Below are 22,752 nucleotides of genomic sequence, written 5' to 3'. Positions count from 1 at the left end.
ATAGAGCTCAGTACTACTATAGATATCGGCAGCCTGGTGACCTTCGCAATGCATTATTTAAAACTATCGCGTACCCGTCAGATGTGACAGAGCTACTAGTGCTTGATGATGAAACACTTACCATGTTGTCCTCGCATCCCGTGCAGTCCGAGGCCTTGCATGTTGACATCGGTGGACACTGATTCATCCCCTGCTGATCTGAAAGCAGTGAAAGAATTTCTCGCGACGGTATAGCCTGGCAGGTCGTACATGCCGGCAGGATTGGTACGAATTCTCAAATGGGTGGTATGAAGTTGTGGAGGAGACCACAACCAAGTAGTTCCAAATTCGGTGATTACCATCGTATACGACCGTCATATTGGATCATGTGTAGGGTTGATCTGTAACATTCCTCGTTTGATGGGAGCTGCCAGGGGTGTATACATGACAAATCGTGACACGCATCCATCGACACACTGCGGTCGCAGTCTAAGTAGCTGTGCATTCTAGCTTCCTTTCGTGTTGTGCCAGTCATATAGCAATACTTGAGGCTGAAATATTTCCGCAATAGCTGAAAAATGTAATAAGAATACAGTAAAATGATACAGTACGCAGCTGAAACTTAGACTACACTTTCTCTATCCATCCGCCGGCGCTTACGCTCTTGCTCCTCTATGATAAGCCGTTCTGCAGCTGACATCGGCGCAGGTCGTTTCCTATCATTTCCACCGCCACCCTCTGAGCTCTCAGACTTGGCAGGCGCGGCAGACTTGAACACGTTAGGCCGCTTCAACGGATTAACTTTGAGAGGATTCGCCCCGGGCTTTATGGCAGTCAGCTTCAGCCCTGTCAGAGCAACTTTGGCCGTTGTATCCGATGTAGCCACTGGCTTTGCAGATAATGATAGAACAACCTTCTCCGCGCCCTCTTCTCTCTTGAGGCCCTCCTCAACGGGGGGGCTCGCACTTTCCTCACCACTCGCCTCTTTCTCCAACTTTGCTCTCTCAATCTGCTCTGCAATCAGAGTACGCTCCCGCTGTTCATCGTCCCGCGTAGCTCGATCCTTTTTGATAGAGGCTTCTTGCTTTGCGAGAGCTTTCGGGCTGCTGTCGATCCACGCAATAAACCATCCTTTTTCGGTCTCATCCACGCGTGCAATACCTGAGCGTCCCAGATGTTTGGCGAACTCGGTGAGGGTCACCCAACGGGTGGCGTTCATGTGAAGGTGGTTCTTGTCTTGAATGAATTCTTGGTAGACCTGATTGATGCGCACCCGTTTCGTGTTATATCTAACGAGCGACAAACAAAGTTTAGAAATTGGTATCAGTTTGAAAGAGAGCTACGCACCGTCTGCTGAGAAGTTGGACGAAATCATGCTGGAACTGGCTCGAGAAATCAGCGATATGCCGCCCGGCATTCTCGCCGACGACAAGCATCTGGCGAAGATGGGCTTCTGACTGAGCATGGCACTTGAAGCCGTTCTCATCTCGACACTGCTTCTCACAGACTTGGCAGTACCACCGCAGGCGCTGTAGGCCCTTGGATTTCATCTTATTGGCGAGATACTTTGGAGTTCCGACTGTACGTTGAACATTAGCGAGATTCATGCTCATAAATGTTAGTCTGACTGACCTTCTGCACGCGGCATGTTGGGCAATAAACAGGAGGTCCGGATAAGATTGAGGTAGGTAGTGGAGTCTCTTGAAGGAGAGCTTAGTCATCTGGAATGTTATACGTCTGATACTCACGTGACCTATAGCTGTGCAATGACAGCGCTTTCAACTGCTTTCAGATTGGACGAAGGACTACAACAAGCGTAGGGACTATGCTCAGCGAGAAAGCCAAAGGGAAGCAGCGTGAAATAGACCCGCCCCTTGAGCAGCCCTCATCCTCGACACCGCCAGATGATTCCAGAGACCTTACGATCCGGTTTACTGAGGGTATCCCCGACTTTAAACTCACCGTCAGTCTGAAGGACACAGTCAGGGATGTTAAAGCTAATGTGCGTGGTTGAAAGTATAATTGGTACTTGACTTATGTGCATATAAATACAGATAGTCAATGGTCTCCCCCAACTGAAAGACCGTCGGCTTCGCCTCATACATGCTGGGCGCCTGCTGACGGACGGAACATTCCTTCACGAATGGCTGACAACCCTCGAGGAGCGACAAGTCCGTGCCACTTCCCGTTCTGAAGAGATTTCAAAGGATGATCAACTGGTGACGTGGTTGCATTGTTCTGTTGGCCCCGTGATCGAGCCTGGAGAGAGCGAAGAGGAGAAACCACAAGTGCGTGGCTGATGAATATAATGATTCGTGTTCGCTTATTGCTTTTCGCATAGGTTGCTCAATTGCAACCACTGAGGGGATTTGACAGGCTTGCTGCTGCAGGATTCTCTGAAGATGACATTGCAAATTTCAGGCGGCAGTTTCATAGTCAATCGTCATCAAATTATCTTGACATTGAGTTTGAGAACGAAGAAGACTGTATGTCCTCTTAAATTTACCAGAAAATATGCTTACCATACTGCAGATGATGAACATGCGCGAGCTCTCGAAGAACAATGGATAGACTCCATGGATAACGTCAACACAGCCTCCCTTTCTTCTGCTTCCTCACAAAGTCTCATTCTCCGCGGGATTGTCATTGGGTTTTTCTTCCCGATCATACCATTTTTCTTCTTACGTGAAACGAAAGCCGCAGTTTTTTGGGAAGAGGGTGAGCACGAGAGTGGGGAGAGTGTCATATTTTCGTCAGTCTTTTTCTATTTATGAATTCCCGTAATCATATACTGACCGGTACACTAGACGGCGCACACAAGTAGGAATTGTTTTTGGATTTTTAGTAAATTTGCTCTTCGGGATGTGGAGATATTTGCTGGACACATCGTAGGTGTACATGGAATTATTATCATTGGAACTTGCAGTGGGTCCCCGAAGACACCCAAATCGATTAGAATGTACTAATATGGAGCTTCTCCACAGAGTTAGGCTGCATTGCAATTACCCATACACTGCAAACGTGGTACAACATTCCTATTGATGTCATAATTTATCAGTGGATTATTCTCAGGCGGTTGCCAGACGCTGAGTGACGACTCGGTTTCCTTGGCTCCTCACCCAATATCATATTTGGTTCCGAGAATAGACAAGTGTCTATTTAAATTTCTTGCAATGGAACAACATCGATAGCATAAGTCATGGTTTGGCTTGTGAAGAGCATGCTTTTGGTGCACACAAGTTACTGGGGATCAGACTTGACATAATGGTGCGTGACTCTTCTCGAAAGACATCTCTTTCTGGTTCTTACGAAGACCGTGCAGATATAGATGCTGGGGTACGTGGGTACATTCTACGCGTGATGCCCTCCAAATCGCACACACGAAATATTGACTTGCATGATGCTAATGCATTTGGCGTCTGCATATGCCAGCCAACTTAGCTCACGCCGAGCATGGACAGATTCAAAGATCAAGACGCCGAAATTGGGTGCTGAAAACGCCACATGTATTTTCCCAGGACGACGCCCAAAAACTTGTCATAGCGTTCGACGAGGCCCACCTTCTGAGCAACATGAGTAACAAGGGTTTTCGTGCATCCCATTTTCTTGACAGGACAGTCAACGCCTACTGTCATAACAATGACGCAATAGTCTGGGTCGTTTTTTCATCTACGACTTCAAGAGTGGCCGATTTTTCGGCTCCTCAGGTGATTAGCGCCTTCCTTAGGTGAAGGAAAAGTCGAGCTCACCTCCCAGAAGCGAACGAGATCAGTCACGCGCTCGCCCGCATTGAACGTGACTGGTTCACGCTGATAATGTTCAAGCTCACGCAGAGCATCTTTTCGGTCCTCTTCAAGTGCCTTAGCACGCTGTGCAGTGAGTTCTTCGATCGAAGGCTGGTTTTGCCTTGAAGTCATGTGCGCGTGTGTGACTGATGCTGAGCGTCGAATTGTGACGTTGATACTTGACAGGCGAGAAACTGCGTGAGCTTGAGCCTGACTCGGAGCTGCACGGGAGACGGTGCTAGTAGCAGTACATGCTGGCGCTCAGATGCCGAAGGGATAGCAGAAGCTGCAAAACTGTTCCACTAGCGAAAACTCATGTTTTGTGAATATAATACTAAACTCACAGTATGATGCACGAATTTCAAATACGACACCCGTTGCCTAATCACGCTTGAGGATTGCTCAACATTTGTACAGTATTGCAGGCGCCTGTCCTCCGGCGCTAAAAGTAGTACTGCGGTCCGATGAAGATACGTATAATTATGTTTTAGAACAAAAGGTTTGAGGATGGGTAACGGAGGAGTAGATGTCGAGGAATTTGAAATGCTAGAGATGTGAGGTTGCTGGAGTACTACTCTAACGAATCACCAAGTCACAGGCCAGATTTAGCATCTCATTCCGGCGGCAGTTCGTTCCTGATTTGATGCTTGTTACAACGAGGTGTAAACGAATCGAGTTGTATCGAACTGCCTCATTTTCGAACGGAATCGAACTCACCTCGAGGTCACCTCGATTCGACAGCAACACTAATTGCCGTTGTAGGCCTAATCATCGATTGGCTAGCCAACAAGTCGGTCAACAACCACGTTGAAATGGATTCACGTAGCATGATACGTCTTTCATCTCTGTCGTCCTCTCATACCACCATGATTCCACCGCAGGATGACGAGGAAACACCTTTTCTGCAACGACCAGACTCACCAGAGCAGCCAAAGGCTAAGACACCTCTTCCCTGGGATCAATTTTGGCTTCTACTGCTCCTGGAGATACCAGATTTTCTTTCTGCTCGGACCCTTGCCCCGTTTATTCCCCAAGTGAGTAGTATATTCCCTTCGGTGGACTTATATCCGATCACAGCTGAAACTTTGTCAAGCTCATTAGAGATATTGGAGTCACTCACGGAGACGAATCCCAGGTTGGTTATTATGTCGGCATCCTTGTAAGCATGTCTTCATCGCTCCTCCACCTTATTCGTGGCTGATATTCTCTCGAGGGATCATCATCCTCTGCAGCTCATACCCTGACTATTTTTCATTGGAGTCGACTGTCCGACCACATCGGGCGGAAGCCTGTAATGCTGACAGCTCTATCAGCAATTTCTGTCTCGATGTTTTCATTTGGGTTGTCGAAGACCTTCCTTGGTCTGGTAGCCAAGTCAGTGTATTCAGTTGAATATCGAATAGTAGTTGTGATTGTCAATTACTTGACCATAGTCGTGTTATCTGCGGAGCATTTGATTCGAGCGGTGCTGTTCTCAAGACCTTGGTGATGGACATTACTGACACAACCAATATGCCCAAGGCATACGGTTATACGCCAATTCCAGTGATGATCGCGACCACAGTTGGGTAGGCATACAGTACATTTTTCCTCGCGCTAAGGTTCACGGCATCTACTAGACCACTCATTGGGGGATTGCTTTCCCAACCAGCAGACAGATTCCCCAACATCTTTGGCCGATCAGAACTTCTGAAAACCTACCCATATCTCCTGCCATGCTCTATCTCGGCATTTTTTATATCGATAATTTGGCTAGTCGCGTATATTTGTCTCAAAGAGGTGAGCGCGATGCTGAAAATCTATCTCTGGATCACACTAAGTGCGGTTGCAAGAGCGTTTCTACCAGGACACCGCTTTGGGAGCTAATTAAGGGGGGATTTTTTGGACAGTCACGCTCAAAGCCTCGCCAGTCATCGTGCAATGTTACATTTGATCCTGCGAATCCTGGAGAAGTCCAATCAAAGCCGCTTCCGCTTCGCGCCTTGCTAACCTCGAAAGTGTTGAGTGTGACAGCGAGTTATACCACCATGGGCCTGTTTCACATGGCGTTCAGTTCAGTCTTACCTGTTTTCTATGCGACACCAATTGAACTTGGTGGTCTTTCCCTTGACCCTCCTCGCATCGGTGCTTTACTTGCGGCATCAGGTATCATACAAGGCATATTCCAGCTACTTTTCTACGCCCGCTTACACGATCGCTTCGGTGCAAGAGCTATCTACATCACCGGCATTAGCTCCGGCATACCCATCGTCATTTTATTTCCAGTGATCAATGCCCTGGCTCGAGCCTATGGAATAGGTATGGCTGTGTGGCTGTGTGTTGCCGTTCAGCTTACGCTGAAAACTAGCTTGATCATGTGCTTCCGTATGTTAATTCAGCACTTCCTGCGTTCTGTTGAACTGAGAACAACTCATAGCCTCCATGATATTATTTATCAGAGCAGCTGCTCCCAATCGCGCCTCGCTCGGAGCAACCACTGGAATCGCGCAGGTGGCTCTCGCAGTAGGAAGGATCGTTGGCCCGGCGTCTGCGGCTTCAATATTCTCTTATTCACTGCAGGAAGGGCATGATGCGTGGTTGATATATTACTTTTTGATCGCGATTGTATTTCTCGCTGTAGGTACTGCTCTATTGCTTCCCCGTTATCCTAATGTATGAGAAGATTCCCAATAATATTATTGCGAATGACCGTGTGCATTATGGTCTGTACTAACCTATACCCTTGCAAATCCCTTAAAATAATCTTGCATCGCAGATGCACAAATTGGAAGGCAAGTATACGGGGCAACGTGCGTAATAGGAGGTACTTACTTTTACGTTTCTGCTACATAGCCTATAACTTTGAGCTTGTTCTGTAAACTGCCGTACTCCTTATCGACGAGCTAGCAGCGACCGCCGACTTCGTGGAACGACTTCTCATCTAATAAGCCCAACTCCCCGTTAACGTTGCGTTAGCTTGCTTCACTTGTGTACAGTGCACCCGGACTAGACAGACCATAAGTAGTCAGTCAGCCAACGAGATCCTCTAGGTGACGGTCACCGGCGAACCCCTGGCCAGTGGCGGCTATACCCGGAGTGCTACATAATAGGGAAGTGCCGTGTGACTGATTTTATGTCAACTGATCAGCACAAGCAGGTTCTTGTGGACTGCCAATGGCCATTAGGCCTTATCGATTAGCTAGCCAACAAGCCGGTCAGCAACCGCCTCATTGGAATGACTTCACATAGTATAACAAGCTGCATCTTTCATCCACGTCATTCCCTCGCACCACCATGATTGCGCCGCAGAATGACGAGGAGACACTTCTTCTGCAACGACCAAAGCAGCCAACGGCCAAGACACCTCTTCCCTGGGATCAATTTTAGATTCTACTGCTCTTGGAGATGCCAGACTTTCTTTCTTCTCGGACCCTTATCCCGTTTATTCCCCAAGTGAGAATATCCTGTTTGCTTGGACTTATCTGACCACAACTGGACTTTGTCAAGCTCATTAGAGACATCGGAGTCACTCACGGAGACGAATCCCAGGTTGGTCACTATGCCGGCATCCTTGTAAGCATTCATCGTTTTTACCCTTTCGTTCGTCCATGATACTATACTCTCCAGCAATCATCGTACTATGCAGCTCATACCCTGACCATCTTTCATTGGAGTCAACTTTCCGACCACATCGGGCGGAAGCCTGTAATACTGACAGCTCTATCAGCAATTGTTATTTCAATGCTTTCGTTTGGGCTGTCGAAGACCTTCTTTGGTCTGGTGGTCAGGTCAGCGCGTCCAGTTAAATGTCAAATAGTAGCTGTGACCATCAATTCCTGACATTCTCGACCAGTCGTATTGTCTGCGGAGCATTTGATGCGAGCGATAGTATAGTCAAGAGCATGCTGATGGACATCACTGACGCAACCAATATGCCCAAGGCATACAGTTATATACCAGTTTCATTGATGATCGGAAATACAGTTGGGTAGGCATTCGGTACACTTTAGCTCTCACTAAGATTTACGTCATCTACTAGACCACTCATTGGGGGGTCGCTCTCCCAACCTGCAGACAGATTCCCTGACATCTTCGGGCGATCAGAACTCCTGAAAACCTACCCATATCTCCTGCCATGCTCTATCTCAGCATTTTTCATATCTATAATTTGGCTAGTCACGTATATATGTCTTAAAGAGGTGAGCACCTGAAAACCCATCTTTGGATCACACTAAGTGTGGTTACAAGAGCGTCTCTACCACTGGCAAAACATCGCTCTGGGAGCTAATCAAAAAAGGATTCTTCGGACAGTCATACTCGAAGCCTCGCCAGCCATCGAGCAACGTTATAGTTGATCCCGGGGAAGGGAGTCCTGGAAAATTTCAACCAAAGCCGCTTCCGTTGCGCGCTTTGCTAACCTCGAAGGTGTTGAGTGTAACAGCGAGTTATACCACCATGGCCCTGTTCCAAACGGGGTTCAATTCGGTCTTACCTGTTTTCTATGCGACACCAATTGAACTTGGTGGTCTTTCCCTTGACCCTCCTCGCATCGGCACTTTACTTGCGGCATCAGGTGTCATACATGGAATATTTCAGCTGCTTTTCTACGCTCGTTTGCATGATCACTTCGGTGCAAAAGCTATCTTTATCACCGGTGTTAGCTCCGGCATACCCATCGTCATCTTATTTCCAGTGGCCAATGCTCTGGCTCGAGCCTATGGAATAGGTATGGCTGTGTGGCTGTGTGTTGCCGTTCAGCTTACGCTGAAGACTAGCCTGCTCATGTGCTTCCGTATGTTAATCCAGCACTTCCTGCGTTCTGTTGAACTGAGAAGATCTCATAGCCTGCATAGCATTATTCATCAGAGCAGCTGCTCCCAATCGCGCCTCGCTCGGAACAACGAATGGAATCGTCATGATGGCTGTCGCAGTAGGAAGGATCGTTGGCCCGGCATCTGCAGCTTCAGTCTTCTCTTATTCATTGCAGGAGGGGCATGATGCGTGGTCGATATACTACTTCTTTATCGCAATTGCATTTCTCGCTGTAGGTACTGCTCTATTACTTCCCCGTGATCTTAATGTATGAGAAGATTCCCAATAATATTATCGCGAATGACTGTACATTATGATCTAGTGTAGGAGGCAGGACTGGCAAAATTCTACTATGTAACCTATACCCTTACAAGTGAATTGCATCGCACGGCAGATGGGCCAATACTTACGGCTAAATATTGTCTCGATTTGCAAATATTACAAGGAACCTATAGAAATTTCCGACAATTATGTATCATAGGTGATGAGTCCAATCGTTTACCGTCGCTTTTTGTTTATGTCTCCTCCATTTAATCTTACCTCGCATGGGCGCAGGCCTTAAGATTGTGAATGTTAGCTAGCCATAAGCCTGAGATCCTCTGGGTGATAGTGCGAGTACCTACCCCCTAGCCACGGGCGGCCATACCTGGGTGCTACATGCCAATTACCCGTACAACGTGATCAAGTATACGGGGCAATATTTGTGCGTAATCAGAGGTGCTTGATTTTACGTGGAGAATCCCGGACATTGAGCTTGTTTTGTAGACTGCCGTACTCCTTATCGACGAGTTAGCAGCGACCGCCGACATTGTGGAACGACTTCTCATCCGAACCACTGTTGCGTCAGCTTGTTTTTTCACTTGTGTACACAGTACAGTGCACCACCAGCTAGGCAGACCATAGAACGAATCAGCTATCGGACCTGTGGCGCCAGGTACACGCACAAGTCACAGACATATTTATGTAATGCGGCGCATGCAGTACTGGGTGCCTCTGATAAGTCAATGATAAAGCTACAGTGACGGCTAGACTCGGGTGCTACATAATAGGAGGTGCCGTACGATTACTGATTCCATGTCAACTGATCAGGTTCTTGTCGACTGCCGTTGTAGGCCTTATCGATTAGCTAGCCAACCAGCCGGTCAGCAACCGCCTCATTGGAATGACTTCACGTAGTATAACGAACCACATCTTTTATCCAAGTCATTCCCTCACACCACCATGATTGCGCAGCAGAATGACGAGGAGACACCTCTTCTGCAACGACCAGAGCAGCCAATGGCCAAGACACCTCTTCCATGGGATCAAATTTGGGTTATACTGCTCTTGGAGATGTCAGAAATTCTTTCTTCTCGGACCCTCAACCCGTTTATTCCTCAAGTGAGAATATCCTGTTTGCTTGGACTTATCTGATCACAACTGGACTTTATCAAGCTCATCAGAGACATCGGAGTCACTCGCGGAGACGAATCCCAGGTTGGACACTATGCCGGCATCCTTGTAAGCATGCCTTCATCGGTTTTGCCCTTTCCTTCGTTCATGATACTATTCTCTCCAGGAATCATCGTACTATGCAGCTCATACTCTGACTGTTTCCATTGGAGTCAACTGTCCGACCGCATCGGGCGGAAGCCTGTAATACTGATAGCTCTATTAGCAATCTCCATATCAATGTTTTCGTTTGGGCTATCGAAGACCTTCTTCGGTCTGGTGGTCAGGTCAGTAAATAGTAGCTGTGACCATCAATTCCTGACATTATCGACCAGTCGTATTGTCTGCGGAGCATTTGATGCGAGCGATAGTATGGCCAAGAGCAACCTGATGGACATCACTGACGCAACCGATATGCCCAAGGCATACAGTTATATACCAATTCCGTGGATGATCGCAGGCACAGTTGGGTAGGTATACAGTACATTATCTCTCGCACTTGAGGTTGACGGCATTTAGAGCACTCGTTGGAGGATCGCTCTCCCAACCAGCAGGCAGATTCCCTGACATTTTTGGGCGATCAGAACTCCTGAAAACCTACCCATATCTTCTGCCGTGCTCTATTTCGGCATTTCTGATATTGACAATGTGGCTAGTCACGTATATCCGTCTTAAAGAGGTGAGCGCGATGCTGAAAACCCATCTCTGGATCACACTAAGTGTGGTTACAAGAGCGTTTCTACCAAGACACCGCTTTGGGAGCTCATTAAACGAGGATTCTTCGGACAGTCATACTCAAAACCTCGCCAGCCATCGAGCAATGTTATAGTTGATCCTGGCGAAGTCAAATCAAAACCGCTTCCGCTTGTAACATGGTCAGACCGCCGCCACGCATAACCGTTACACCAAAAGGTGAAATACTGAAAGCTTAGCTTTCAGTATCAGCGACGGTATATGTACTGATTATGAGAACTCAGGTAAGCCAGCGTGCTTACACCCTCCCACGTTATCAGATCTTTTTCCTCCCCTACCAGTCCTGCTCCCAATCGCTTAGGCACTGTGGTTTGTGTGGGAGTTTCTATCCGAAACGGGAGGGTACATATGTCCACCCCAAGGGCGAACCTTGGAATTTGACCCGGAGCGGGTTGGAACGCCCGACCTCCTGCAAACCCTAAGCTTTCAGTATATGTAACATGGTCAGACCGCCGCCACGCATAACCGTTACACCAAAAGGTGAAATACTGAAAGCTTAGCTTTCAGTATCAGCGACGGTATATGTACTGATTATGAGAACTCAGGTAAGCCAGCGTGCTTACACCGCTGCGTGCTTTACTAACCTGGAAAGTGTTGAGCGTAACAGCGAGTTATGCCACTACAGGCCTGTTTCAAATGGGGTTCAATTCGCTCTTACCTGTTTTCTATGCGACACCGATTGAACTTGGTGGTCTTTCCCTTGATCCTTCTCGCATCGGCACTTTACTTGCAGCATCAAGTGTCATAAATGGAATATTTCTGCTACTTTTCTACACTCGTTTAAATGATTGCTTCGGTGCAAGAGCTATCCACATCACCGGCGTCAGCTCCGGCATACCCATGGTCATTTTATTCCCAGTGACCAATACTTTGGCTCGAGCCTATGGAATGGGCATGGCGGTGTGGCTGTGTGTTTCTGTCCAGCTTATGCTGAAGACTAGCTTGATCATGTGCTTCCGTATGTTAATCCAGCACTTCCTGCGTTCTGTTGAACTGAGAAGAACCCATAGCCTGCATGACTTTATTTGTCAGAGCAGCTGCTCCTAATCGCGCCTCGCGCGGAGCAACCACTGGAATCGTCATGGTGGTTGTCGCGGTAGCAAGAATCATCGGCCCAGCGTCTGCAACTTCGATTTTCTCTTATTCATTGCAGGAAGGGCATGATGCATGGTCGATATACTACTTCTTGATCGCAGTTGTATTTCTCGCTGTAGGTACTGCTTTATCACTTCCCCGTGATCCTAGTGTATGGGAAGATTCCCAATAGCGACTGACTGCGTGTTATGATCTAGTGTAGGAGGTAGAACTGGCACAACTTTAGGCTATGTAGACTAGTATGTGTACAACATTCCGTACTCCCATGATAAGTTAGGGAGGTTCTGTCTGCAGCAAACTTTCGTGCTGTTCTCTACAAACCCATCTGTAGGGAAGTGGCTGTCTTCGCTATCGAGATCGCTTGATGATTTGAGAGCAAGCTGAATGCAGAAACAAAGGCCGTTCTAGTCTAACCGGCTTCAGTCGTCCACTGTTTGTCCTCGTGTTTTTATCCTCATGTTCAGTTTCGTTGACCAGGCCAGGTGGAAAGTATCATGGACAAACATACCATCACTGAGATTATGACGCTGGCCAGTGGCTGGCTGCAAATCCCAAATGTTCAATCCTCAAGATATAAACGAGGCTCTCGCTGTGCTGTTTCAGAGATCTTTTACTTCGGTTCCCCAATGCTGTTTCTTATCTCGAAAAGGAGTAGCTAGTCACCTGCGCATATGCTTCTCGGCGACCGAAGATAGGTCGTGGGCATTCACGAATCACCAGCTATCCATCGGAGCCTCTTCTATCTTGCATTTCAGCGATTCTACTCCAAGGGACGTCCAGAAGCCTGGTGGACGCTTTGGAAGTTTTGAAGGCAAAGGTTGATGATGGGATGTTCGAAACAGGACAATGTGAGAGCTGCCCAGCAGACTTTTGCTGCTTCTTGCCAAGGACGTGTATGCTCTCATTAATCTCTCCATAGGCACGATCTCGGATATACACTATAACGGAAGCGAGGATGCGAAACTGATACACTGCCAGAGAGTCTTCGTCATCAATTTCCTGGAATACCTTTTTGGCGATGAGTTCCGGTCGAAGACGGGTGAGAAGGCCAAGACAGCTTTTCAGCATGCCTACGTCAATTTTTCGCACTGGGTGCCCATGGAAACTTCATCTCGCCGAAAGATTCCAAGCTACCTAGTGTAAAGTCGTCGAGGTAAGATTCTATTCGTTGTCAAGCAATATCATGTCTTAGATACTACCTCTGCACAGTGCCAGATATAATTTCAAAGAATGGACTTTGCGACACTGGCATCATACAAGCGCGATTGTGATGATCCCACCTTTAGCTCTAATGACGATGTTTATTTCAGATAGGTGGAGAAGAATTCCGATGAGCGAGAATTGAGGTCAAAACGTTCATCACGCGTAGGCTGCAAACATGGTTCCATACAATAATTATCGGAGCTTCCCTGCATCGCTCTCAATATGGACCCGAAGCTTCGCATTACATTTCCTAAGGAGTCAAAGCATTCCAAAAACGACCAATGTCTGCGAATCTACGCGGCACCACATTTCCATTCTTACGTTACTATTTCAATGTCATGGAACTGCTGCGTGGGCTTGTCTCGAAGCACCATCGCAGATCACTTTTAAACATCTAGATGGACTTGTCAAATTTGGGAGCACTGCTACGTTACGCCACTCGCGGTGGGAGACACAAGATTCGTACCCATAATGAAATGAAAAAGACTCAAGGGAAGAATTCCGTACTACATAGCCCCACAATATGTGGATATCATTCGTTGGCCCAGTTAGTCATCGATCATTCAGGAAACTGAGTCTAGAAATCCTGACAGCAATGCCTCTGGCGCCGGTCCAAGGAGCTCTCGACGTTGGATCACCAGTTACTGTCACGAGTCTAGGAAGTGATTAATTGCAGTGATTCCAGACACGTACGCCATCACTGACGCAGCGCGTAAATGTGTCAATATACTAGTACATACTTCGCTGATCAATGGCTCTTTGAAATTATCCGCCAATCCGAAGACACCAGCGTGTTACTACAAACTGAACGCTCTGGCTGTGTGATCACCACAAAGGCCAGCCTGTTAGAGCAGTTCGCTGCATGAAAATAGGCTGGCAGTTGATGTACAAGTGAGAAAGCTCGGTGCGCGTGCTGGTACATGTCAACATGATGTAATCTTATCATGATCAATTAGGTCAACACTAAACGCGTTGCTGCCCGCGTGTTTGATCCCAATTTTTCTACTAAAGCTCGCGTGTAGCCTTTGTAAACGACTTTCACGACCATTTGTCCTTTGTCTCTTTTTCTTCATACTTCATAATATACCTGCCCGAGGTCTGTATTTCATTGCTGATCTTTTAACATGAAAAAAATGCTAATCTGATCAATATCATGGATGATGCACAGATGGATCTTCAATCACTCGCGAATTTGTTCGCGACAACTTACAATCCTGATCCTAATGTACAGAAGACTGGCGAACTCCAAATACGCAAAGTGATGTCTTGTTTCATTAGACCTGCAATCATCGCGCTAATCGCCCGTGCAGATCGGTGCACAGGAGGGCATGCTTACTGCCCTTTTGCAGATCATCGCATCTGACGGCGTTGAATTGTATGTCTACTCTTAAGTTTCATGACACTCGTTATAATAATTTTATGACAGAGCCACTCGCCAAGCTTGTAGTGTTTACCTCAAGAATCGCGTCCGTACCTCCTACATCCTTCCACCAAATCCGCGCCCAGACCACGTTCCAATTGCTCAATCCGACCGCACCGCACTAAAAGCCAACATTCTTCCCCTTCTTTCTGCTAGCCCAAGCCGTTCCATCACCGTCCAGGTCGCAGCGACCCTCAAGGACCTTGTGGCAAATGACTTCCCCGATCGCTGGCCATCTCTTTTGGATGACGTGAAAAGGCTCTTGGGAAGCGGAGACGTGAGGGAGGTAGGAGCGGGTGTCGTAGCCGCCCTCGAATGCGTTAGAGCGTTCAGGTATGTATTTCATTGCGTTATCCTTCAGATTTCTCTAATAAACGCGTAGATTCCGCCAGAAAGCCGACGTCCTGCCAGGCATTATTACTACCCTCTTCCCTACGCTCGTCACTATCGCTGATGGCATGCTCAATACCTCCCCGTCCCAACCTGCGTCCCAGGAGATTCCAGCCATGCTGCACCTGATTCTTAAGACGTACAAAACTGCAATTATTGTCAACCTTTCTCCACACCAGCAGAGCCAAGAATCACTCGTTCCCTGGGGAAGACTCTTGTTTCGTGTCGTGGAGATGATTGTTCCCGTGGAAGGTGTTCCAACTAACGAGGAAGATCGGGAGAGATGCGAATGGTGGAAGGCCAAGAAATGGGCGTATGGAATCCTTGGTCGACTGTTCCATCGGTGTGTATTTTCTTCGAATGTTCTGTGCGTCTCTAAGAGCATCGTAGCTTCGGCAATCCCTCTCAGCTCCCGTCACCGATGCAGAAGGAGTATGGCGTATTTGCACAGAACTTCGTGACTGCCTTTGCTCCCGAAATCTTCAAGGTGTATCTCCACCAAGTCGAGCTATACGTTTCAGGACAGGCGTGGTTGGGCAAGAAATGCCAATACCAAATCTTCCAGTTTTTCACAGAATGGTTCGCATCGACCTTCAATCCCTCGGATTATGCTGATGCGTTTATCCACAGTATCAAGCCAAAGTCGACGTGGATACTCCTGAAGCCCCATGTCGACAACCTCGTGGCTAACTTTGCATTCCCCCAGCTCACTTTCAATGCGTCCAAACAAGCCATGTGGGAGGCAGATCCCGTAGAATACGTCCGTGCTAGTGTCGGTGAGTTTACCTAGTCACTCTCCTGTTATCCGTGTCAGTGTCTCACATGCCAAAGACGAGTACGAGAACTTCTCGTCCCCCGTAAGTGGCGCCACCTCGTTCCTTCTCTCCCTCGCAAGCAACCGCACGAAAACGTCCTTCCTCCCGATGCTCCAGTTCATTAACACTGTATTGCGCTCGTGCGTCCCTGTTGCATCTACTACATCCATCAACTCACAAGAATACGATATAGCAATCCCACGCCGGCTCAGCGCTTCGGCGCCCTTACGATGATGTCAGTCCTTGGCCCCTTCATCGTCCGCCATCCCGATGTCAAGGGAAGCATCGAGCAGTTCATGGTACAGTACGTGCTGCCCGAGTTCACATCGCAGGAGCCGTACTTGCGGAGTGTCGTATGTCTATTTATCTCCGTCAACTTTCTTGAGCTGACGCGGTTCAGGCATGTGAGGTGCTTGGCGTAGTGACCAAGGCCGGTATCGCCTGGGCTACCGAAGAGGTAGACATATTTACTATAAGTGTTGTTCTCATGCTAACGTCAATTTTGCACAGAACTTGAACAACCACTCCCGTGCTGTGGCGTTGGCCCTGGATGATCAGGAACTCCCGGTACGCGTGCAAGCTGCATTGGCCATCACTGAGCTGGTTGTCGTCCACGATTCTGGTGTGTTACAAAAAAATTTCTTTTTCTTATGCTGTGTTCAAGCTAACTTGGGTTTTTTAGTCAGGGACGCCGTCTCTCCGCAAGTAGGCAAGGTCGTGCAAGGTACATCTCGTGTCTAAACCTATCGATGCACTCATTTATTTCGATGGTGGCTGCTGCAGATCTTCTCAAGCTCTCCGATGAGACGGACCTCGATATCCTGAATCACAGCATGGAAGCTATGGTAGATCGGTTCCAAAACGAGCTTATGCCCGTGGCTTCGCAGCTCACTGCACGCCTGGTGAGCGTCTTGTCCTATAATGATTACTATAATATGCTGACCGCATGTATGTAGTGCGAGTCTTACTTACGCCTTGCAAGAGAGGGTTTGGCACAGCAGAATGAAACACTCCCGGACGGCATCGATGTGGAATCACTCGTGTCGGATGGCGACGACGATAAAGTATATGGCGCCATGGGAGTCGCCAAAACTATTGGAACCGTGCGTGTACTCTCGCTATCATGTTCGTCCAACGCGTCTGATAAAAGCTGCGTAGGTGGTTTCATGCATTGACTCGTCGCCAGAGATTTTGTCGCAGGTGCAGGAGGTGATCATACCCATCATCCGCTTCACCCTTGAGAATAAGTTGATCGGTGCGTCTGTTCCTTTTTGCACGAAGGGCATTGCTGATTGTAGCGTTTGTAGATCTATTTGATAATATGTATGACCTCGTAGATGCCCTTACCTTCCGTCTTCACGCAATATCACCGAACATGTGGCCAGTGTTCGAGTTGACTTATGACCTCTTCAAGAGCGATGCTGTTGATTTCCTTGATGGTACAGCCCACTACTTTCCGCGTATCTCTAGGTTGTGTTACTAATGGAGGTGGTAATTTGCAGAAATGCTCCCCTCGCTGGACAACTTTGTGTCGTATGGTACCGATGTGCTGAAGGCACGCCCTGACTATAGGTCGAAGGTGTTGGACATGTACCGCACGGCTATGACAAGCCCACAGCTGGGTGATAACGACAAGATTAACGGATGCAAGCTGGCAGAGTCGATGCTTCTTAACTTGCACGGCCATGTGGATGACGTAAGTCTTTGTGTTCGTGATCCACACCTGAGACACCTTCTCATCGTGCTTCTGCAGCAACTCCAAGACATAGTCACCATCGCCGCAGACCACATCGACGAAGGCGAGACTGCCTCATTCCGCCTTGCCAATCTCGAGATTCTGGTCAACACCGTCCTCTACAACGCCTCTGCGGCGCTTCATTTCATGGAGGCCTACAAGCCAGGATTCTCACGCACGTTTTTCGAGCGCTGGTTCGCAGCAATCAACAGCGACAATAAGCTCCCACGCGTGCACGACAAGAAATTGAGCATTTTGGCGCTGTGTAAGTTGTTGGAGATGGAGGCTGGCGCGATTCCAGAAGGATTGAGGGATGGATGGCCTGGGATTGTGGGTGGCGCTTTGAATATTTTCAAGGGGCTGCCTCAGGCTGTTGCGAGTGGGTTGCAGATTGTTGTATGACTGGTAACCTGACTGATGGTGTGGTTTTGTAGAGCGCAAGGTGTTGGAAGATCAGCTGGTTGAAGGGGACGATGATGAAGATGAGGACGAAACTAAATATCTCAATCTTGAGGGAGAAGAAGATGGTAAGCGTATATTGCTTTGTTGCATATTCAGACTCTTGACACTTCTGTTTAGAGGATGTTTGGGACGAAGATTCCGCGTATCTCGAGATCCTAGCGAAAGAGGTTCGTCACAATTCCATATTCGCAACCTACCGCTCACACAAATATCATAGGGTGCTCGCCTAAGAGAAAAATCTGAGAAAGCAGAAACAGGAGACGATGAGTCAGATATATCAGAAGAATCAGAGATCGAGGAAGAACTAGGGTTTTTCAGTCCGCTCGACAACATCAACCCATATGTCACCTTCAAGGAAGCATTACAGAGTACGTCGTTCGTTCTTACAATCTTACACTGTTCCCTACTGACAATGACCGTTTTCATAGCATTCCAGAATCAAAACAGTGCTCTATACCAGGCAGCGACGACGATGCTCACGGTTGAACGGCAGACTGTGCTTATGGAGGTGGTGACGGTGGCGAATCAGGGTGATCATAGTTAAGGTCTTTTCTAGTTGTTGTATCGTTTCCGCTTGTTCGATGCGTTTTGACGTCTCGCGCTTTGGATATTATAAGACGATTGACTGTTCGCTTGTTGTGGTATACAATAGGTTATCGACGTCAAGGGGACCGAGTTCCCTTTTTCCTTCATATCTTCATGGTCCGCTTTCCTTGATAAAAATCACACCTTGAATTATAATGAAATCGGAGGTTTGATGGCCCACCCTTCTAGCTCTCTGCGCTGCCTCTCTGTTCGGCAATCGTGTTCGTCGCACGAAAAGCGGTAACGTTTGCGTTATCTTGCGGCGTTTTCTCGACAGATGCGTAGTTTGGTGCTATGTCGGTCGATGCTGTTCTGAAGGCATGCTATCTAAGGCTATCAAACGTTTACTAGCACACGGTCGTCCCGTTATCCATCCTCGTACTAAGCCCGGTGACGGATTGGATTTTTACGTTTGAGAACGCCTTTTGTTTCTGCAGTCAGCTTGCTCTCAAATAATCGAGCGATCATTTTTCAAGATCATGGCGGAATAAAAGGGGCTACTATACTTGTACGACAGCCAGATGGAACCGCACGAAATTTTCTGCAGGCAGGACCCTCCCTAAAAGCTTATCATGGGAGTAGGGAATGTTGTACACATGATACTAATCTACATAGCCTGAAGTCTTGCCAGTTCTACCTCCTACACTAGATCATAACACACGGTCAATCGCTATTGGGAATCTTCCCATACACTAGGATCACGGGGAAGCAATAAAGCAGTACATACAGCGAGAAATGCAATTGCGATAAAGAAGTAGTATATCGACCACGCATCATGCCCTTCCTGCAATGAATAAGAGAAGACCGAAGCTGCAGACGCTGGGCCGATGATTCTTGCTACTGCAACAGCCGCCTGGGCAATTCCGTTGGTTGCTCCGAGCGAGGCGCGATTGGGAGCAGCTGCTCTGACGAATAATGTTATGCAGGCTATGGGTTCTTCTCAGTTCAACAGAACGCAGGAAGTGCTGGATTAACATACGGAAGCACATCATCAGGTTAGTCATCAGCATAAGCTGGACGACAACACACAGCCATACAGCCATGCCTATTCCATAGGCTCGAGCCAAAGTATTGGTCACTGGGAATAAAATGACCATGGGTATGCCGGAGCTGACGCCGGTGATGTGGATAGCTCTGGCACCGAAGCAATCATTTAAACGAGTGTAGAAAAGTAGCTGAAATATTCCATTTATGACACTTGATGCCGCAAGTAAAGTGCCGATGCGAGGAGGGTCAAGGGAAAGACCACCAAGTTCAATCGGTGTCGCATAGAAAACAGGTAAACCGAATTGAACCCTATTTCAAACAGGCCTGTGGTGGCATAACACGCTGTTACGCTCAACACTTTCGAGGTTAGTAAAGCACGCAGCGGAAGCGGCTTTGATTTGACTTCGCCAGGATCAACTATAACATTGCTCAATAGCTGGCGAGGCCTCGAGTATGACTGTCCGAAGAATCCTCGTTTAATGAGCTCCCAAAGCGGTATACCTACCCAATTGTGGTTGCGATCGTCCACGGGATTGGGACATAACTGTATGCCTTGGGCATATTGGTTGCGTCAGTGATGTCCATCAGGTTGCTCTTGGCCATACTATCGCTCGCATCAAATGCTCCGCAGACAATACGACTGGTCGATAATGTCAGGAATTGATGGTCACAGCTACTATTTACTGACCTGACCACCAGACCGAAGAAGGTCTTCGACAGCCCGAACGAAAACATCGAAATAACAATTGCTAATAGAGCTGTCAGTATTACAGGCTTCCGCCCGATGTGGTCGGACAGTTGACTCCAATGAAAGATGGTCAGGGTATGAGCTGCATAGTATGATGATTCCTGGAGAGAATAGTATCATGGACGAACGAAAGGGCAAAAACGATGAAGACATGCTTACAAGGATGCCGGCATAGTGTCCAACCTGGGATTCGTCTCCGCGAGTGACTCCAATGTCTCTAATGAGCCTGACAAAGTCCAGTTGTGGTCAGATATAAGTCCAAGCAAACACAATATACTCACTTGAGGAATAAACGGGGCAAGGGTCAGAGAAGAGATAAATTTTGGCATCTCGGCATCAGAGAACCTGTGAGAAGAAGATATCGTCATATATCATTATATATCGTAATATATAGGAAAGGTTTTCGTCACATTGGAATATAAAGTGATATAAAGCAATATATGACTATGTAAAAGCACCATAATCTCCAGCTTCAACTGTGCTAGGCTTGATGCGATCTCGGTGACACGACCTTATGGTGGTTGGGCTGGTCCGAGCGTAGCTCGGGTGGGACGCGAGCAGCTGGAGCCGCTGGGAGGGCGGGACAACTGATCACGAATTTCGGACGTGTCACAGATAGACCTTGTATTGCTTTAAATGATAGCATGTACTTGAACGGATATGAATAAAACTATTGTTTAAACTGAATACTAAGGGAGAGGTGGGTGGGGGCAAAAGAATGAAGTCCGTAGCGAGAAAGAGCGTAAGGGAGTTTGAGCGATACATTTGAGGAGATGTATGTAGTTGGGGGGCCGGGAGGAGAAAGGAAAAACAGCTGCGCTCAGCTGGACGCGTGGTGCCGGAAACTTCCGCAGGCTCCGTTTTCCGGCACCTTGCTAATCCAGCTTCAACTGTGCTAGGCTTGATGCGATCTCGGTGACACGACCTTATGGTGGTTGGGCTGGTCCGAGCGTAGCTCGGGTGGGACGCGAGCAGCTGGAGCCGCTTGCCCATCAGCCGGAACGGATCGCGGCTGACCAGCTGCTAGCCCAATCACCGTGGAGGCTGTCACTGTAAGGATGCTGCATTAGCGAGGTGACGAGAAGATATTTGCTCGAAGGCTCGAATATATGTTTCATATGCAAGTGACTTCCAGCGGCCAGCAAGGCGAACAATCTCTGGGTCTACTTTCTTTGCCAAGTAAAAGGAAGCACCTCCAATCCTGAACGAGTGTCCGAACGACGTGCCCCAACCCCAAGCCATTAATATTGCGTTGATGCGCTCTAATGCTCGCACTTTAACCATGGGCCGGATGTTGCCCTTGCGGTCTCGCCAGGAGAATAATGGATCGTTGGCTGAGGCAGGAACTACTTGCGCTAAATTTTGTAGGGCTGCTAAGGGGCATAAATCTCCCTGCTCATTGAGAAAAACTGATTGTGTTTCCCCAGGGCGCGCAGTTTTGGCCGCTGGCAGATCCAAACATGCATAATGGCAATTCTGCAAGTCCATTCCAAATAAGGCATGAGCTCTCGTCAAATGTAAGGATGTATTGAAGGCCGCTCGTGACTTGCAAGAGACTTCACCGAATCTCATCATTCCAAAAAAGGCACAGGATGCCATGGCCCATATGCAGGCGTCGAAAGGATCTGATAGTGTCAGAGTAGCCTTCAGTGCCGTGAGCATTGTCAGGGTAATGGGGGGTCTAAGCGGTTTGCGCTTCCTTCCATGCAAATTCTCTAGACCTCGCAGAGACCAGTTGATGCGTTCATGGTTAGAATCATTAAGCGGGGGAGGCCAACCTTGAGCGATATGCCAGGCTCGCACAGCGGATAGATACTTGCGTGCAACTCCAGGAGATACCGGTTCAAAGGTTGCAGAATCAACTTCGCTTAGGATAGGATCATTAGGGTCTGGGTCCGTTACCGCCCAGAGCACAAATGAGTGGAGAAGTTCGAAGGACGCTGGCAGGCGAGCCGATTCAGGTATGGAGAATATGTCGCAGAATAGATGGAATTTTCGTAAGCCTGCTCCATAGCTCGCCGTATCGCGCAGAGAGGCTCTGTTGGCGAGAGAGGCAATGTGTTGTATTAATGGGTGCTCGATTGTTGAGGGTGGTGGTGTATTCGTGCCGTGCCAGCGAAAAATGCGTTCTTCTGCTCTGCAAGGAGGACGGAGAGAAGAGGGATTTAATTGCAGGTGATGAGACGAGTGTACTGGTATGGAAGGTGCTATGGGAGAAGGGAGGGCTGAACTATGGGGAACCATTGCTACGACCACTCGAATGGGACTAGCTTGTCTGTCAAATGCGCTGGGAGAGGTACAGACGTCTGGCTGGATGCTTCCGGGAAACCTGCGAGGAAGCCAGAGATGTCGCCACGAGAAAGAGCATCTGCAATGTTCTCGCGGCTGGGAACATATACTGCATGGGCACGAAATTGATTCAGTGCTTGCAGGAGATAGATCTTCTTTAGTATCGCATTTGTTTCGGAGCTCCGAGAGCGACCCTTGTTTGTCACTGTAACAATTCCTGCGTTGTCAGAGAAAACAATGAATCTGTTTCAAGTTGGTACACTGTGAGAGAAGGTGTCTGCCAA

The 22,752-nt window shown here is 48.1% G+C and overlaps 11 protein-coding genes across 11 annotated transcripts; 6 read left to right on the top strand and 5 right to left on the bottom strand.

Annotated features, from left to right (window-relative positions):
* Positions 1 to 337: 337 nt before the first annotated feature.
* On the bottom strand, positions 338 to 1,681 carry F5891DRAFT_1144868 (domain of Kin17 curved DNA-binding protein-domain-containing protein). The gene is made up of 3 exons (XM_041364986.1): positions 1,612 to 1,681; positions 1,327 to 1,558; positions 338 to 1,268 (listed from the first exon to the last, which is right to left on the bottom strand). The coding sequence occupies exons 1-3, from the start codon at positions 1,625 to 1,627 to the stop codon at positions 602 to 604; spliced, it is 915 nt and encodes a 304-aa protein (XP_041226690.1). The 5' UTR covers positions 1,628 to 1,681; the 3' UTR covers positions 338 to 601.
* Positions 1,682 to 1,804: 123 nt separating this feature from the next.
* F5891DRAFT_1128192 (DUF2407 C-terminal domain-containing protein) lies at positions 1,805 to 2,871 on the top strand (the record flags this gene model as incomplete). The annotated part of the gene is made up of 5 exons (XM_041364253.1): positions 1,805 to 1,981; positions 2,034 to 2,267; positions 2,321 to 2,465; positions 2,512 to 2,731; positions 2,787 to 2,871. 5 exons carry the CDS (start codon positions 1,805 to 1,807, stop codon positions 2,869 to 2,871), a joined length of 861 nt encoding a protein of 286 aa, XP_041226689.1.
* Positions 2,872 to 4,630: 1,759 nt separating this feature from the next.
* Positions 4,631 to 6,422, top strand: F5891DRAFT_951168 (major facilitator superfamily domain-containing protein; the record flags this gene model as incomplete). The annotated part of the gene is made up of 7 exons (XM_041375019.1): positions 4,631 to 4,798; positions 4,858 to 4,923; positions 4,978 to 5,138; positions 5,198 to 5,332; positions 5,384 to 5,543; positions 5,597 to 6,128; positions 6,181 to 6,422. The coding sequence occupies 7 exons, from the start codon at positions 4,631 to 4,633 to the stop codon at positions 6,420 to 6,422; spliced, it is 1,464 nt and encodes a 487-aa protein (XP_041226688.1).
* Positions 6,423 to 7,439: 1,017 nt separating this feature from the next.
* Positions 7,440 to 8,976, top strand: F5891DRAFT_263373 (major facilitator superfamily domain-containing protein). Its single transcript, XM_041371127.1, has 4 exons — positions 7,440 to 7,731; positions 7,783 to 7,942; positions 7,992 to 8,535; positions 8,588 to 8,976. The coding sequence occupies exons 1-4, from the start codon at positions 7,550 to 7,552 to the stop codon at positions 8,827 to 8,829; spliced, it is 1,128 nt and encodes a 375-aa protein (XP_041226687.1). The 5' UTR covers positions 7,440 to 7,549; the 3' UTR covers positions 8,830 to 8,976.
* Positions 8,977 to 9,776: 800 nt separating this feature from the next.
* F5891DRAFT_1223683 (uncharacterized protein) lies at positions 9,777 to 11,294 on the top strand (the record flags this gene model as incomplete). The annotated part of the gene is made up of 7 exons (XM_041369466.1): positions 9,777 to 9,935; positions 9,990 to 10,055; positions 10,114 to 10,165; positions 10,213 to 10,273; positions 10,322 to 10,456; positions 10,506 to 10,665; positions 10,719 to 11,294. 7 exons carry the CDS (start codon positions 9,777 to 9,779, stop codon positions 10,881 to 10,883), a joined length of 798 nt encoding a protein of 265 aa, XP_041226686.1. The 3' UTR covers positions 10,884 to 11,294.
* On the top strand, positions 11,295 to 12,167 carry F5891DRAFT_263466 (uncharacterized protein). Its single transcript, XM_041371128.1, has 2 exons — positions 11,295 to 11,697; positions 11,750 to 12,167. The coding sequence occupies exons 1-2, from the start codon at positions 11,376 to 11,378 to the stop codon at positions 12,004 to 12,006; spliced, it is 579 nt and encodes a 192-aa protein (XP_041226685.1). The 5' UTR covers positions 11,295 to 11,375; the 3' UTR covers positions 12,007 to 12,167.
* Positions 12,168 to 12,554: 387 nt separating this feature from the next.
* Positions 12,555 to 12,902, bottom strand: F5891DRAFT_1187806 (uncharacterized protein; the record flags this gene model as incomplete). The annotated part of the gene is made up of 1 exon (XM_041366903.1): positions 12,555 to 12,902. One exon carries the CDS (start codon positions 12,900 to 12,902, stop codon positions 12,555 to 12,557), a length of 348 nt encoding a protein of 115 aa, XP_041226684.1.
* A 1,090-nt stretch (positions 12,903 to 13,992) lies between these two features.
* On the top strand, positions 13,993 to 18,624 carry F5891DRAFT_1108405 (armadillo-type protein). Its single transcript, XM_041363693.1, has 22 exons — positions 13,993 to 14,133; positions 14,206 to 14,295; positions 14,348 to 14,412; positions 14,464 to 14,790; positions 14,840 to 15,190; positions 15,238 to 15,426; positions 15,478 to 15,623; positions 15,679 to 15,802; positions 15,856 to 16,015; positions 16,063 to 16,119; positions 16,173 to 16,284; positions 16,345 to 16,386; positions 16,446 to 16,564; positions 16,619 to 16,765; positions 16,821 to 16,917; positions 16,970 to 17,101; positions 17,165 to 17,358; positions 17,416 to 17,776; positions 17,832 to 17,924; positions 17,977 to 18,026; positions 18,077 to 18,227; positions 18,288 to 18,624. The coding sequence occupies exons 2-22, from the start codon at positions 14,206 to 14,208 to the stop codon at positions 18,401 to 18,403; spliced, it is 3,123 nt and encodes a 1,040-aa protein (XP_041226683.1). The 5' UTR covers positions 13,993 to 14,133; the 3' UTR covers positions 18,404 to 18,624.
* Positions 18,625 to 19,114: 490 nt separating this feature from the next.
* Positions 19,115 to 19,371, bottom strand: F5891DRAFT_1030050 (uncharacterized protein; the record flags this gene model as incomplete). The annotated part of the gene is made up of 1 exon (XM_041361557.1): positions 19,115 to 19,371. A coding segment is annotated over one exon (252 nt), but the record flags the coding sequence as incomplete, so codon positions are not given.
* A 561-nt stretch (positions 19,372 to 19,932) lies between these two features.
* Positions 19,933 to 20,508, bottom strand: F5891DRAFT_1172727 (uncharacterized protein; the record flags this gene model as incomplete). Its single annotated transcript, XM_041365604.1, has 4 exons — positions 19,933 to 20,071; positions 20,120 to 20,280; positions 20,339 to 20,362; positions 20,461 to 20,508. The coding sequence occupies 4 exons, from the start codon at positions 20,506 to 20,508 to the stop codon at positions 19,933 to 19,935; spliced, it is 372 nt and encodes a 123-aa protein (XP_041226681.1).
* A 718-nt stretch (positions 20,509 to 21,226) lies between these two features.
* On the bottom strand, positions 21,227 to 22,423 carry F5891DRAFT_951026 (uncharacterized protein; the record flags this gene model as incomplete). Its single annotated transcript, XM_041375008.1, has 1 exon — positions 21,227 to 22,423. The coding sequence occupies one exon, from the start codon at positions 22,421 to 22,423 to the stop codon at positions 21,227 to 21,229; it is 1,197 nt and encodes a 398-aa protein (XP_041226680.1).
* Positions 22,424 to 22,752: the final 329 nt, after the last annotated feature.

The sequence above is a fragment of the Suillus fuscotomentosus genome (assembly GCF_016647785.1).
Source record: "Suillus fuscotomentosus strain FC203 chromosome Unknown F5891scaffold_23, whole genome shotgun sequence".
Taxonomy (NCBI): Eukaryota; Fungi; Basidiomycota; class Agaricomycetes; order Boletales; family Suillaceae; genus Suillus; species Suillus fuscotomentosus.
Note: the sequence above shows the minus strand (reverse complement) of the source record. Positions and strands in the feature narration are given on the sequence as shown.

What these genes read in the sequence shown, in the direction of transcription:
- F5891DRAFT_1144868 (XM_041364986.1), bottom strand. An exon ending in GTCCAACTTCTCAGCAGACG is followed by an intron (nt 1,269 to 1,326) that starts GTGCGTAGCTCT and finishes GTCGCTCGTTAG; the next exon opens with ATATAACACGAAACGGGTGC.
- F5891DRAFT_1108405 (XM_041363693.1), top strand. Translation starts at nt 14,206, where the DNA reads ATGGATCTTCAATCACTCGCGAATTTGTTCGCGACAACTTACAATCCT. An exon ending in GGTTGTCGTCCACGATTCTG is followed by an intron (nt 16,285 to 16,344) that starts GTGTGTTACAAA and finishes TGGGTTTTTTAG; the next exon opens with TCAGGGACGCCGTCTCTCCG. An exon ending in AGTAGGCAAGGTCGTGCAAG is followed by an intron (nt 16,387 to 16,445) that starts GTACATCTCGTG and finishes TGGCTGCTGCAG; the next exon opens with ATCTTCTCAAGCTCTCCGAT.
- F5891DRAFT_263466 (XM_041371128.1), top strand. Translation starts at nt 11,376, where the DNA reads ATGGGGTTCAATTCGCTCTTACCTGTTTTCTATGCGACACCGATTGAA. An exon ending in TAGCTTGATCATGTGCTTCC is followed by an intron (nt 11,698 to 11,749) that starts GTATGTTAATCC and finishes AAGAACCCATAG; the next exon opens with CCTGCATGACTTTATTTGTC.
- F5891DRAFT_263373 (XM_041371127.1), top strand. Translation starts at nt 7,550, where the DNA reads ATGTCAAATAGTAGCTGTGACCATCAATTCCTGACATTCTCGACCAGT. An exon ending in CGTATATATGTCTTAAAGAG is followed by an intron (nt 7,943 to 7,991) that starts GTGAGCACCTGA and finishes TGTGGTTACAAG; the next exon opens with AGCGTCTCTACCACTGGCAA. An exon ending in TAGCCTGCTCATGTGCTTCC is followed by an intron (nt 8,536 to 8,587) that starts GTATGTTAATCC and finishes AAGATCTCATAG; the next exon opens with CCTGCATAGCATTATTCATC.